Source organism: Sphaerodactylus townsendi, linkage group LG05 (assembly GCF_021028975.2).
Source record: "Sphaerodactylus townsendi isolate TG3544 linkage group LG05, MPM_Stown_v2.3, whole genome shotgun sequence".
Taxonomy (NCBI): Eukaryota; Metazoa; Chordata; class Lepidosauria; order Squamata; family Sphaerodactylidae; genus Sphaerodactylus; species Sphaerodactylus townsendi.
This window is the reverse complement of record NC_059429.1, coordinates 69,801,724-69,815,931: the sequence shown is the minus strand read 5'-3', so window position 1 is coordinate 69,815,931 and position 14,208 is coordinate 69,801,724. Positions and strand designations below refer to the sequence as shown.

The following is a 14,208-nucleotide window of genomic DNA, read 5'->3' as shown; positions in this document are numbered from 1 at the left end:
GTTGGCGGATTTGCCCCTTTGCTGGGGTAAGTGACCCGGGGAGGGCAAATCTGCTGGCATGGCCTCGTGCCATCTCCATAGGAGGGTTCCCTTCCTCTTTGGATTGTTTGTTAATCTCTCAGTCTTTCCCAGATCCCTAAATTGTGTGTGACATTTTTGCAAACCTAGGAAAAAAAGTTTGTGTAGTAAGAAATGTTTCACAAACTCCTTTCTCTGCTTTTGTATTCCATGATATAGGGAGTGCCTGTGGTTTTGAAAATGATAAACTTTTGGTTACTTTAGACGATAGGATATTGTTGCACAGCTTTACATATGTTCTTTATCCTGTCTATTGAACTGGTAATTAACTATGAAAAAACCAAAATAATGGTCTTCGCTAGAAGACCCCCTAGTCATACATGGACCATCAATAACAGACCCATAGAACAAGTCAACCAGTTCAAATATTTGGGCATAACTCTTACCAGCAACCTTAATTGGGCAGTACATAGGAAATTAGCACTCGCTGCAGCTAACAACAGTGCCCTAGCAATTCAGCGTTTCTTTTTCACTGTGGGGCCTGGTATATACCATTGAAGGTGTTCAATGCTAGAAATGCGCTCTCAGCTCCTCTATGGAGCACCAATTTGGATCGAGACTATAAATAAAAATATAAACCTGGTAATCGTTTCTTCCATAAAATTATGGGCTTACCAAATTATTACTTCATATGCAGCCCTATGTTTAGAACTTCGGGCAAATATCATATGCCCGCGATGGCCTGGCTGAGAACTGTCAGATACTGGCTCATTATCACTATTTGCGGATGTCCTCCAGTTTGCACCACACCTCATGCTTTCCGACTATGCAAAATTCACAAGGTGAAACAGAGCTAGTTGAGGGAAAAAATCAACTTATCTTGGCTTTCATTAGAGTCGTTAGTCCCTCTTTTCCCTATCAAGTATGCCAGCTGCTTGAAATAAGCTATTAGAACAAAGAGTATCGGGACATGATAGCAACTCGCGAGGAAGCGTGTTTCCCCTGACCCTGCTTATTCCAGATTGAACAAGGACGCATGGCCAGTGTTGCATTGGATCCACCAACCCTAAATTAAGAGAGCTTTAACACTGGCCAGATTCAATCTAATGCCTTCTATGCTCTATGGCGAGATATCAACAATTGATAAACAGGAGGCTATGTCCATGCAATATGGGTCGGAGTGGAGACACTCGATCATACCCTCTTTCATTGATAGCAAGGTTGCAAAAAAATCAGAATGCAATCTGCACTTATCCCATTTCTGTATAACAATCTAACCGATGCTCTTAAGATACCTATGCTTTTGAACAACATGGATCCTGATAATGAGAATGTAGCAAAATTTTACTTGATAATAGAGGCAGTAGTCTAAGATGAATACGCAATCAAGCGTCTATGTATTATGACCACGCTATAGCTGGCCAGCAGTAATTTTTTCTGAAAGCCTACCAATGTCAGCATCGAGGGCGTTTAGAGTGAGTCCAGCTTAGCTGAAGGAATGTCCTATAGTTACAGAAGGACCATGTATATATTTTAGTATTTAGTATTTTAGTACCAGTGTCTATAATTGTGAGCAATAATGGGCAAATTTTGTATGCTTATTTTGTATGTTTATTTTATGCCAATAAAGGCTTGTTACTTACTTATCCTGTCTATTACAATAAGGACATATGTCTTATAGAAGGTGTTTGCATTTCTTGGGAGCCAATCTTGAAATCTTTCTGGAAGCAAATGCTACCCAAGATAAGAATGCTAGTGAGTCTTGTAATCATTGATATACTAGATAAGATCTTTGTAGCATTTGCTTCCAGAAAGATTTCAAGTCACATACAGAATTACTATTTTAACTATCTAAAAGTTGAGAGGGCAATCAAATTCAATTACTCATAGCTAAGCATTCACCATTGCAGTGACAGAAGACCCACTATTTAGGGGGTGGGGAGGGGAGAGGAATAGAGATAATACAGTTTATTGAAGAAGATACTTCGATTTCCAGGGCCAAGTTTTTTTAAGCCATTTTAGCTAGGCTAGCCCATCATTCAGTCGCAGACAAAATCATTTATCTTTTATCTGAAGAGGATCATTATATCACCTATATGATGTTACAGTATGAACTGGCAGCCAAGAAGATTTATGCAAAATTCTCACCTTGATGCAAACTATGACTGATTATGCACAGGGTGTCTGGTGAGCTACGGTGCCAAATGGGTGTCATGGCAAGATTTCTTGTATGGATCTATTTCCTGGAGCCCCGCTTTCACTTTCTATTCTCTTCACAGCAAGCAAGACCACTTCTAGTGTGACTTTTAATTTGCTTCACTACCACAGCGGGCAGATTTGCTAGTGAGCATAGCTTTGCCCTGGACATCTTTCCTGCTCTGGGTGCAATTGCCCCTCCCCCTCCTCCCCTGTGCCAACCCAACTCAGAAGAGCTGGGTCGGTGCTGGGGAGATGCCTAAAGACACTGCCCATCCAAACTGCCTCCTTCCCTCCCCAGGTCCTCGGGTGTGGCTCAGACTGGCACTGTGGTGGCAGGCTGGCTCCTGGGCCACCTGCTGCAGCACCCTGCTCCCCCGCCTCCCCACAGGCTAACTTCTGCCCTCTCCAGGGCCTGGGGAGGGCAGGAGGTGGCCTACAGGAAGCCAGCCTGCCACTGCAGTGTCCATCTGAGCCTCACCCCTGAGCCCCATTCCTGAGCGCAAGGGGGGCATGGGGGTGGGGGCACCTGGAGCAGGTGTTGTCCCCAGGTGACATTTCTCCCCAATACACCTCTGGAGATGAGAGAAGGGTAGTAAAAAGAAGGGAAGGAATATCAGCTCTTGTCTTGGGACTACAGATTGTTATGAGAGCTGTGCCTTTAAGTGTGTTGATGGGTGGAGCAGAGGCAGAAGCAGAGGCCCAGCAGAGTACAGCAAACGAAGTGCGCTGCAGGCTGTGGGCTACCTCCTCACATGTAAACTGAGAAATGCAAGGAGATTGCACTACAAACTCACTGAACAGTGAAGAGCCCCAAGGTAAGCATTCTGTGCAAAATGGGCCAATGTTATGTCCTGGCCCTGCCAATTTGAACCATGCTGTGTTTTCTTTTATTGCTGTATTTATTGTTGCCTGAACAGTTTATTTTGTAATATTGTTTTGGCCTTCTGTCCTCTTCTCTTGCTGTCTTCTACCAGCATGTGAGAACAACATTGGTAGGAAACAAGATGCAGCCCTATGCAGCTTTTTAGGCTAACAGCAACTGCATTTGGTGATCTGTCATGCACATCAATCATGTAGAAGAGAGAAAAAAGCACACACATATTGAAAGAAATGAATTTTGCAACAAACCCAATTTGTCCAGTGCTCTGCACAAAATTTGAACATAAAACATGATGCAATGGAGGATTCATAATGTATTGATTCTGCTTTGGAAACAAAACCAAGCAACTTAAATTCCAAACCTAGAAAGAAATTATGATGAAGAGATTTTTCAGTAGTATTTCAAAGAGAAATAAACAGGAACGAGCATGGTCAAGTTATAACAACAAACCATGAATATATGATCAAAGTGACTATACTGTTAGGCTATCCAAATCAGGTCTGCTGGATAAATAAGTTGCAGACTTAGAATACTCAAAGTGTCAACATTGTATTGGACAAATAAGTAAAATTCATACATCTAGGTGCTAAAATATTAAAATGATCTTATATAATATATCATTTTCTTTATGCAAAGAAATCTAATCCTTGTAGTTCTTCTAGGTTTAATTGCCATGTGTGTTTTGTGTTTCAGATTGGAGCATCTCTGATGTCCAGCAATGTGGGGAGTGGTTTATTTATTGGCCTAGCAGGCACAGGAGCTTCTGGAGGTCTTGCAGTTGGAGGCTTTGAGTGGAATGTAAGATTTGCTGGAGGGATTCAGCTTACTCTTCAACATAGTCTCTAGCCGCTTCTGTTGTGATGATATGCTTTTTTTTCTCTATATTGGACTTGTGGAAGAGTGCTAGAGCAGGCAGGGTAAAGAACCTGCCAGTGACTCTCAGATGTTCAGGAACTACAATTCCCTATCAGTCTCCCTACCAACGCATAGCCCAATTGGCCATGCTGACAGAGGCTTGAAATGGGAATTGTAGTTCCTAGGCTATCTGAGAGCCAAATGCAGGTTCGGAGTTCTAATAACTAAAACTTCCTTTTTTCTTGAAATGAAAACTGAGAACTCCAAAAATCTGCTACATGGTTTGTGATGCTGTATCACTTTAACAATATTGAACACCTGGTTTTTAAATAATTTTTAAATAGCTGCTGCAGGGACAGTGTCAGGGGAAACAGCTGTCATGTGGGCAGGAAAATCCAGTACTTGATGGAAGACTAGAGTTACTAATGCAGAAGGGAAGGCACTGGCAAATCACTTCTGTATCTCTTGCCTTGAAAACCTCAGAGTTGCAGTGAGACAACCCACAGAAATCATTATTCACTCATTTATCCTTTGATGCTATAATCCATTACTTATAAAACTGTTAGATGGTAAAAATAAGCGTGTTCCTAAATTTGGCTAAAACATCTGAGTATCATCTCTTTGCTGGTAGAAATTATTCCAAGTTCCAGCTTTTTCACAATCCTTTACATCAAATTCTGGGGAATGTGAGACAAATTGACTTCAGAATATCTAAAATTAAATGCCACATTGCCCCTAACACATAGTTGTCACACCCCAGACTGTTCGATAACAAGATTCTGGTTTCAGTTGATTTATTTATTATGAACAGCATCAGGAAATTAGCATTTATACTTCTATTGCTAGAACTAAGCATAAGCAATATTGCAAGCACCATTATACCCCACAACACCCCATGTCCTGATACCTCTGCAGCCCCAAGGTCTGCTGGAAGGAGAAACTGCCCTCCCCCACTACGGTCAAAAGAACCTACATTCCACTCTGCTGAGAAAGCTGCAACAACAGGTGCTTAACAAGCTGATAACAGGTCTGATAAAAAGAAAAGGGGAGGGGGTCTGAACAGAAGCAGGTGCCCAGATCCCAGGCGGGAGGTGAAACATGGCAGGATCAAACAGGCTGATCATGACAATAGCACATATGTACATTTCTGTAATAAACTCCTTCTGTGGGACATTTGAAATCTCTTAAAAGTAGTCTATTATTAAACACTGAGGTACACAAAATTGTAAAAGGAATTTCAGCCACATTCAAAAGTTTATACTACCAACAGAGTCTCTGTGGAAACCAAAAGCAATTTTGATCCCACTTGATGTACACTTCAGAAATGTATCTCTGGACATTATGAGTTTAAGCCCCTATCCCTTGCCCAAAGATATTTAATTTTGAATAAAAGGCATGGTTTTATATGCAATATTGTTAGAAACAAGTTGTTCTTAAACTGCTATTTTCAAATTCAAGTGCCTGTCCATTGCCCCAACAGTAAATAATCCCATCAATCTGACAGACACTGTCACTAGCCTTAAATTAAGTCCTGACTTGGATAGATCATGGCTAAAATGGTCTGGTAAGATCACAGAAGTCTAAGAATGGTCAAGGCATGACATGGAGGGAGGCAAACCACCTCTGAATGTCTCTTGCCTTGAAAACCCTATGGGGTTGCCATAAATCAGCTGTGACTTGACAGAAAAAAAGGTGGGGCTAACCCTTTACTAGCGATACTTGAAGACCAGAACTGTTCCTCTTTTGGAGGAATTGGGATTCCTTGCAGTGAAAGTAGTTAAATAGGCGTGGAAACCCATGGAGATCAGAAGAGAGATGCACACTTTTCAGTTACCCAAAAAACTGCTTATCAACTGTCTCTAAGATGAATGTTTTCTTTTTATGCTAAAGGTCATTTGCTAATAATATCCTGGTACAATGAAGTGCATTCTGGCTGAAATAACAAAGAAGTGGGATGGGGAAAGAGAGAGAGATTTCCCCAAACCAATATTATTATGACTACTGTATATACTCGTGCATAAGTTGACCCACATATAAGTCGAGGCACCTAATTTTACCACAAAAAACTAGGAAAACTTATTGACTCGTGTATAAGTCAAGGGTGGGAAATGCAGCAACGACTGGTAAATTTCAAAAATAAAAATAGATATCAATAAAATTACATTAATTGAGGCATCAGTGGGTTAAATGTTTTTGAATATTTATTTCAAAGAAAAACAGTAAACTAGCTCTGTAAGCCCTGATTCTCCCTTTAAATCCACTCAGAAGTGTGTGTGTGTGGGGGGGGGGTGATTTAAAGGGACAATCTGGGGAAAAATTGAGGGTGCCTGTCAGGGGAGGAATGTTTATGTCAGCAGTACCAACATTTCAGAGTATCTTTGGGAGACCCTCCTGATGATACCACCCAGATTTAGTGAAGTTTGGTTCAAGGGGTCCAAAGTTATGGACCCTCAAAATGTAACCCCATCTACTATTAGTTCCCATTGGAAACAATGGGGATGGGGCAACCTCAGGAGTGTCATCTGATGATACCGTGAAATTTTGATGCCGCTAGCCTAAAAACTGCACCCCCTGGCAGCCAACAAAGTAAAAACCCTAAAATCTTTTTTAAAATACACCTCACTCGCATATAAGTCGAGGGGGGCTTTTTCAGCACAAAAAAATCGACTTATATGTGAGTATATGCGGTAATATTTATTTTCAAATGGCTTGATCATATTAATTATTTTTAGATATACTAGTTGTTATCAAGGGAACAGGTGAGGTACACATATGTGACCATTCACACAGGAACATCAAACTTTGGACCTTGGTCTTCGTGGTACCACTCCCATAACACACTGAGACCAGTGGGTCCACAATATCTTACTGCATCTATTCATTTTATTTATTTATTTATTCATGGGATTTTTATACTGCCCAACCTCCGGAGGGCATATTTCAGCTATTCTCTCTTGCCTTTCTTTTAGTTGCCATGTTGCTCTATACTTGTCTAGCTGACAACCAAACATTATACTCCATTTTCAAAGCACTTCATGCCTCTGCCTTTTGGGTCAATGAAGATACTGATAGTCTAACAGTGTTTGTACTGGCAGTGTTGTTTGTATAGAACTGAGTTTATTTTCTGTGCAAAACCAATATAATGAGTGGATATTTTCCTCCTTCTTCCTAGGCTACCTGGGCATTGCTTGTGCTTGGCTGGATCTTTGTTCCAGTTTATATTGCTGCAGGAGTAGTCACTATGCCAGAATACCTGAAGAAAAGATTTGGAGGACAGAGAATTCAAATCTATCTGTCTGTTCTGTCCCTTATCCTGTATATATTCACCAAGATATCAGTATGTATTATTTGGGCATATAATTGTGGCTTCTACAGCATAGCATTTTCAGAGAGATTGAATGGAGCATGTTTGAACATGTCATTCTAGCATCTCATGGAACTGTTTTTTAATCAGAACCAACAGTGTCTGCAAACTATATCATCTCAGCATACTTTCAACTATTATATGTCGACACATATAAAATTGAAGGCTCCAGCATTACTAATGCCTAGTTAAATTATTTGCAAGAATAATCTTAGGACAACCTTGTACTTCTCAATCTATTCTGGATAAGTAAAATTATAAATTATAAATAATTGGATAAGTTCAAATGTCCAAGCTGTCATAAGATTGTGTGTGTGTTAAGTGCTGTCAGTTGTCTTCTGAACTCACGACAATCCTATGAATCAACGTCCTCCAAAATGGCCTCTTGTTATCAGCCTTGCTCAGGTCTTATCAGCTGAGGATTGTGGCTTCTTTTATAGAACTAATCCATTTTATTTTTGGTATTTCTCTTTTCTCCATTGCCTTCAAGTTTTTCCAAAATTATTGCCTCCAATGAGTCTTATTTTCTCATAATGTGATCAAAGTATGATAGCATCAGTTTAGTCATTTTACTTGCTAGGGAAAGCTCAGGATTGATTTGTTCTAAAACCACTTATTTGTCCTTTTGGTGGTCTATGGTATCCATACAATTCTCCTCCAACAGTCAATATTATTCTTGCAAATAATCTAACCAGACATTCTAAATGCCAGACCCTTCAAATGTATGTGTATTGACATAAATTAGTACCGAACTCAGTTAACAAGAATGCTTGGTTAACCTGCATACTGGGGAGCTGCCACCTGCTTTCCCCAGCAGACTCCAGTGATCATGAGTGAGCATCAGTGACAAGTGAGTGACAACCATGGGCAGGACCCACAGCCTGCTTGACACCACCCATTTAACTCTGCTACTTTCTTGCCATCCCTGGCCTAAGCTTGCTGGCTAGCAGCAACAGTGCCAAGCAAACAGTAGGAGAGAAGGCTATGAGCCCTAGCTGGATCCCAGGCAGGGCCACCACCAAAGTTAAATGCTTTAGCTGTTATTTTTAGTTAACTGGCAACATCCATTTTCCATCACTTCCAGTCACTAACATTTTACTGTATTTATTTGTCATTCTAAGTATTGTTCTTCCCAATAAGAGTGTGGACTTTTAAAAACAGAGTACTTTTCAGATTCACGTATAATGAATCTGAAAATTTTTGGTAAACCCAAAAAAGCCAAATTGTCATACTGATATGGAGTTTTTCCCAACTTTCTTTGGATTTAATGCACATTTTCCACTCCTTTATACCCTATGGGGAATCGTTGCAGGGCTTGGTTAAAAGTCAGAGATACCAAAGTTGTAGTATGGCTGCTGATGACTCTCCTTACATGAACCCTGAGTTTGGTAAAGATTGGGTCAGGGGATTCAATTTTATTGGCCTCTATATTTCCTTCCATTTGCGATCCAATAAAATTGAACTGCCTGATCCAATCTTTAACAAGTAGGGCGGGTGGGGGGGAGGTCTGCAGCTGTTTAAATTTAAAGAACTTTAAGGAGTCCTTTGATAGCAGCCAAAAAAGCTACAAATGTTCAACTTTTTTGAATAATACTTTTTTTTGCTCCAGTCAAATGGCGCCTGTTTTCAGTTTGGCATATCCAAATGTCTACCCTGATTTCCTGATATTAAATTAGTTCTCATTCATCCTTCTGTATTCAAGCTACATTTACAAGAGTACATAATTTAGCCCCTATTAGAAATAAATTATTCATAATTATAGTCACAATCCCGTTTAAATCATTGGGATAAGTTCATAAACAGTTGTCCTATTAATTGCAATGGGATTTAAACACTGTGATTCTCCGTTAGGATTGCCAGGTGTCTGTCCATAGTAATTCAACTACTACCCCCTCTTCAATTGCCTGTGCTCAATCAAGGGAGTAACAAGAGAAAAATTGTGGGGAAAAGATGCCATCAACCTCAGTGAACTCTCCCACTCAGTGAATTCCCCCACTCTCTGTGGTGTACCACAGAAATTGGAGAAACGTCTAGATTATGTGGCTGTGATTACCTTGAACTGACATCTCAGCATCCTTGGCACTTCCCTTTCTCAGGCTCCCCCCTCTCTCTCTATCAAGAACTGTTAGGATTCACAGACACAGGCCTGACAACCCTAGTCTCGATGGATTAGAACCAGAGTTTATACAGGTTCTATTTAAATGAAAAATCAAAGATAACAGGTTCAGTGTCCAAGTTAGTCATACAGAGAAGAATACACATATTAATCCTAAGGTCTTACTTATTCACAACTTTGAAATGAGAATCTGCTCAAAAAAAGTATGTTATTCAGGCAGTTAAAAAATTCCACAACCTGGCCATTTTGCCTCCTAGCCATTTGAATGGTTTTAAGATCCTTTTCAAACAAAACTATTATAAAGACATACTGAATGACTGGACCAAACAATAACAAATATTTCTTTTTTCCCTCTAGACAGATATTTTCTCTGGTGCACTTTTTATCAAAATCTCCCTGGGTTGGAACCTTTACCTGTCTACAGTGATCTTGTTAGTGGTGACAGCCATCTACACTATAGCTGGTAACTGCATAGTATAGTCATGGAGATACCCTTACTTGTAGTATGTAGTTTATTTATCTAGGATCTAAACTCTTTTATATCAGCAAAATGTTAGATCATACATTTTTTTCAATTCAATCTAGGTCATCATCGCCTTGATGTGAAATAGCCACAACAGTGATGAAGACCCACTTGAAATAAACTGCAGTAGTCTTGCAGTTTGCTGCATTCAGACTGGTATCTTCCAAAGCAACTTGTTGGTGTGAATATGCAACATTTAGATGAAGGGCTGTCAATGCACTTCCTATGTGGTTGTTCACTATCATCAAAACATTATTCATTAATTTTGTCTAATTCATTACATTTTTAGCCTACCTATCCTCCAAAATCTACAAACATGTTCCCCCCTGTTTTGTTTATCCTCTCAGTAACCCTGTGAGGCAGGCAAGTCAGAGAGGGAATAATTGACCCAATTTTGTCCTGTGTGAGTGGGGATTTGAGCTTTGGTCTTCCCAGGCTTACTCTAACCCTCCAACCACTAACCACACTAGCTAGTCCACTTGTACTGTTAGTGCAACCAGGTGGCAAAGGAAACTGTCACAAACTTCTCCATTTTCTTCAGATAGCATTGACCTTATTGCGTAGGCCAGATCCAAAAGAAATACAGCCAAGGTTTTAAGCAGGTTATCAGAGCAGGATGAATACTGTGATACCTTGATAAGAGCAGTAACTGCTTTCTTCAGTGTTTTATATGCAGGATTCCACTATTTTGACTCAAGCAGTAGCTTTCAGTGTAAAGGATTTGAATATATAGAGAAAATTTCTTATACTTCTAGTGATGAGAAAAGTATATTATACAAATAAGTACTTTCAAGGAAAATATGGAAGTGGCCATCACATTTTTTCCACTTTTGATTCCTCCACTTTTCTCTCTCTCTCCATCCACCAATGTATGTCCTTCTCTTGTTTGCTATCTGTCCCTCCTAATCCCTCCTACCACTTTTTGTCTTTCTCTCTGCAACCCTATTGCCTCCTGAAACACACTTACACACTATCTCTCTTGTCCTTAAATGCCACTGTATCACACACACATACTCTGTTGATAATTTATCTTTCATTATCAGTCCCTCCAGTCTCACACGGATACACAGACTCATTATTTTTTTCATGTCCTTCCCATCTCACACACATTAATTTGTTACTTTCTCTCTTTTTCCCTCCATCCCTGCACTCAGCCACATGGCTTCTGCAGCTCAGACTGCCCACTGGGAGCATAACCATGGCTCAGTTCCACCTTGCTGTCTTTCTGTCTCCTTTGCCATACAGCCTGGATCTAGTGGTGGCAACAGCTGTTGCTCCCAACTTCTCCACCTGCTCCATGAGGTACAAGAAGGCCAGCTAATAGCGTTGCTTTCTATGCAGGGGCAGAACTACTAGGGGGTGGGGGTGTGCATTGCACTGGGTGCACACCTGGGGGGGGCAGAAAATCACCCGCTGTGGCAACCCCATCCCACCCCCACACACTTACCTTAATTCAGCCTGAAAGTGCAGGCTGGAAAAGCGGCCTATTCACTTGAGGCTGAAAATGGCCTGGTGGGAACTATACTTCCCAGGAGACCTTGTGAGCCCCAAGGTCTCCTGGGAAGTGTAGTTCCCACCAGGCCATTTTCAGACTTAAGTGAACAGGCCGCTTTTTCCAGTCTGCACTTTCAGGCTGAACTGTGGTGTGTGGTGGGGGGCACTCGGGGGCGGGGGGCGGAAAACACAGAGGGTGCATCAGGCACAGTATGGCCCAACTACACCTCAGATAGCCCTACTGTATTTTTGTGGATTTAACCACTTTCCCCCAATTTTTTGAAGTTTCCAGATTTTTCCACAAAACTGGGTGGACCCCTGAGTTTGTTAAAAATCCTTTTTTTAGTATGAATGGGCCCAGTCCTCAGATTTAAGGATCCACAAATATACAGCAGAAGATCTAGTCTTACAGATGTGAGGGTCAAAGGCCATGAAAAGCTTTGCATGTGATAGCCAGTATCTTGAATTAGACCTACTAACTGATAGGTAACCAGTGGAGTGAATATAGAATGGGTATCATATGCGTATGAATATGCACATACCAGTTGAAGTTTCTAAACTGTCTTCAAGCACAGATCCATGGAAGAAGTGTTACAATAGGTTGGGACTGTAGGCTACTGTGCCTAACTCTCAGTAGTAACTAAGGTGCAGCATTCTGAGCCCTTCGGGGGTAGAGTGGTTAAGAAATTGAATTCATCATCATCATCATCATCATCATCATAATTCTGTATCAGCTAGAGTTTCTGATATAACTTCAAGAGTGCATTACATTAGTGATGGTGATCACTAGTGATGGTGATCACTAGTATATTGATCTCAAGATCACCATACATCTACAAAGCCAGAAAAAGGCAAGGTGGAGAGTCGTCTTCCAGTTTAAATGAAGATGGAAGACAGCATTTCTGTACCTTCATTAACTTTATGTGTCCAGTATAACCCTTTAAGCTTCTAATTGAATCAGCAAGGGCTAGCTGCACGCCATCAAATGTAGGAAGCACAATCTCCCTCAGAACCTCAATGTTCACTGACAGCATTACCTTTGTCTTGTCAGGATTCAGATTTGACATTCAGTTCTGACATTCACTTGACATTTAGTCACAGCAGAGCATTCTCAATTTTACATTATTATTTTTCCCAGGTTGTTTCTTCTTTAAATGTTTTGTATTTAATTTTTTAGATTGAAATAAACTCACTTTCAAAGCAATCTCTTTATAGCAATCTCAATATAGATGCACTTGTAATTAAGTCAATTTTCTGCTGTTCTTTTTATAGGTGGCTTATCTGCTGTAATATACACAGATGCTCTGCAGACTGTGATCATGGTGCTTGGAGCTTTGGTTCTCATGTTCATAGGTAAGAGGAAAGAAATATGTTGCTTACTTCCTTAGTTGACAGGATGATAGATCCTAACTTCAAAAACACTCTGGATCTATGCCATCTGTATTCAGAAACAAATTCCACATCAAACAGTTTCTAATAAACTAATATAAAGATATGTATTAATTTACTCCATTTGTAGTCTGCCTTCCTTGCTGAAACTCAAGATGGACTACAACATTTTAAAATAATTCAATGAAAATAGTATAACACAAGCAATAAACAATGAATAAAATTGGATTGCAGAATTATGAAATAATGCAATAAAGACAGTTTAATACATACATGCAATGAAACTGCTTAAAATTTATGACAGTCATTAAAACTATAACTGTATTTCCTTTTTAAAATTACCCTTCCGAACAATTTTATTTTATGCATTCTGTGGAATGATAACAGTGTGGGGGTTTGGTTGGTTTGTTATAGTAATCTAATGAGGCTACTGTGGCATGGATCTATGTTTCCAAATCAACCAGATCAAGGAAGGGAAAAAAACATTTTTCACATCTGAATTTACTTGCTTCTTCAGCAATAATTCCCTCCTGAAGAATTCTGTTTTACACACTGTATGGAACAATTTAAAAATGCAAAGTTTCCTGAGGCAGACATTCCATCAGGTGGGAGATGCACTAAGGAATGCTTGGGTACAGGACTGTTGGTCTTTCCCATTGTCAGAATGGTATCTTCAAAAGGCTTTACTCAAATGAGTGAATCTGTATCAACAGAACCTATCAGAAAAGAAGGTCTTGCAAATATGCAAATCCTAGGTCATATTGGATTTTGTAGATAATAACTAGTATGTTGAGCTGAACCCAGAAATTAGTCAGATTAGATGTAATATGCATATTTCTCCTGGCTTCTAACAGTAATCATGCTGCAATTTTTAGTAGCACCTGAATTTTTAAAATTGTCTTTAAACACAGATCTATGTAAAGTGTTTTACCATATTTTGGCTTTTAGGTTACTGTCTCATAGATCCATGCATCCATATCAATTAGGTTGAGGTACAGATCCGTCCTTCAGGCAAAGCAAAGAAAGAATAAACCTTTTTTTGTGGTTTAGATAACATGCTTCTTCAGCTATAATGCTGGGTCAAGTATAATCCCCAGATTCTTAATTGAGGCAGCAAAGGTCAGCTAAACCTCATCAAAGGTTGGAAGCATAAAGCCCTCCAAGGCATTAGACATCCTTAGCAGCATCACCTCAGTCTTGTCAGGGTCCAGTTTCAATTTGTTCACCTTTAACCTCTTGACAATAGTAGCTAGGTAGTGTAGGATATCTACATCAACATTACATGCCTGGATAAAGAATACGCAGCTGAATGTCATTAGCATATTGACAATACCCAGCTCCAAAACCAAGAGTGATCTCACCTACGAACT

The 14,208-nt window shown here is 40.0% G+C and overlaps 1 protein-coding gene across 9 annotated transcripts in view; it reads left to right on the top strand.

The window, feature by feature from the left end:
- The window catches only part of SLC5A9 (solute carrier family 5 member 9), a 62,476-nt gene that overhangs the window by 19,715 nt on the left and 28,553 nt on the right, over window positions 1-14,208 (top strand). For all 9 annotated transcript variants that reach the window (XM_048498486.1, XM_048498489.1, XM_048498481.1 and 6 more), the window contains 4 exons: window positions 3,791-3,895; window positions 7,125-7,289; window positions 9,790-9,895; window positions 12,722-12,802. In XM_048498486.1, the coding sequence (XP_048354443.1) occupies window positions 3,791-3,895; window positions 7,125-7,289; window positions 9,790-9,895; window positions 12,722-12,802 (457 nt within the window). The remainder of the gene's footprint in view (window positions 1-3,790; window positions 3,896-7,124; window positions 7,290-9,789; window positions 9,896-12,721; window positions 12,803-14,208) is intronic.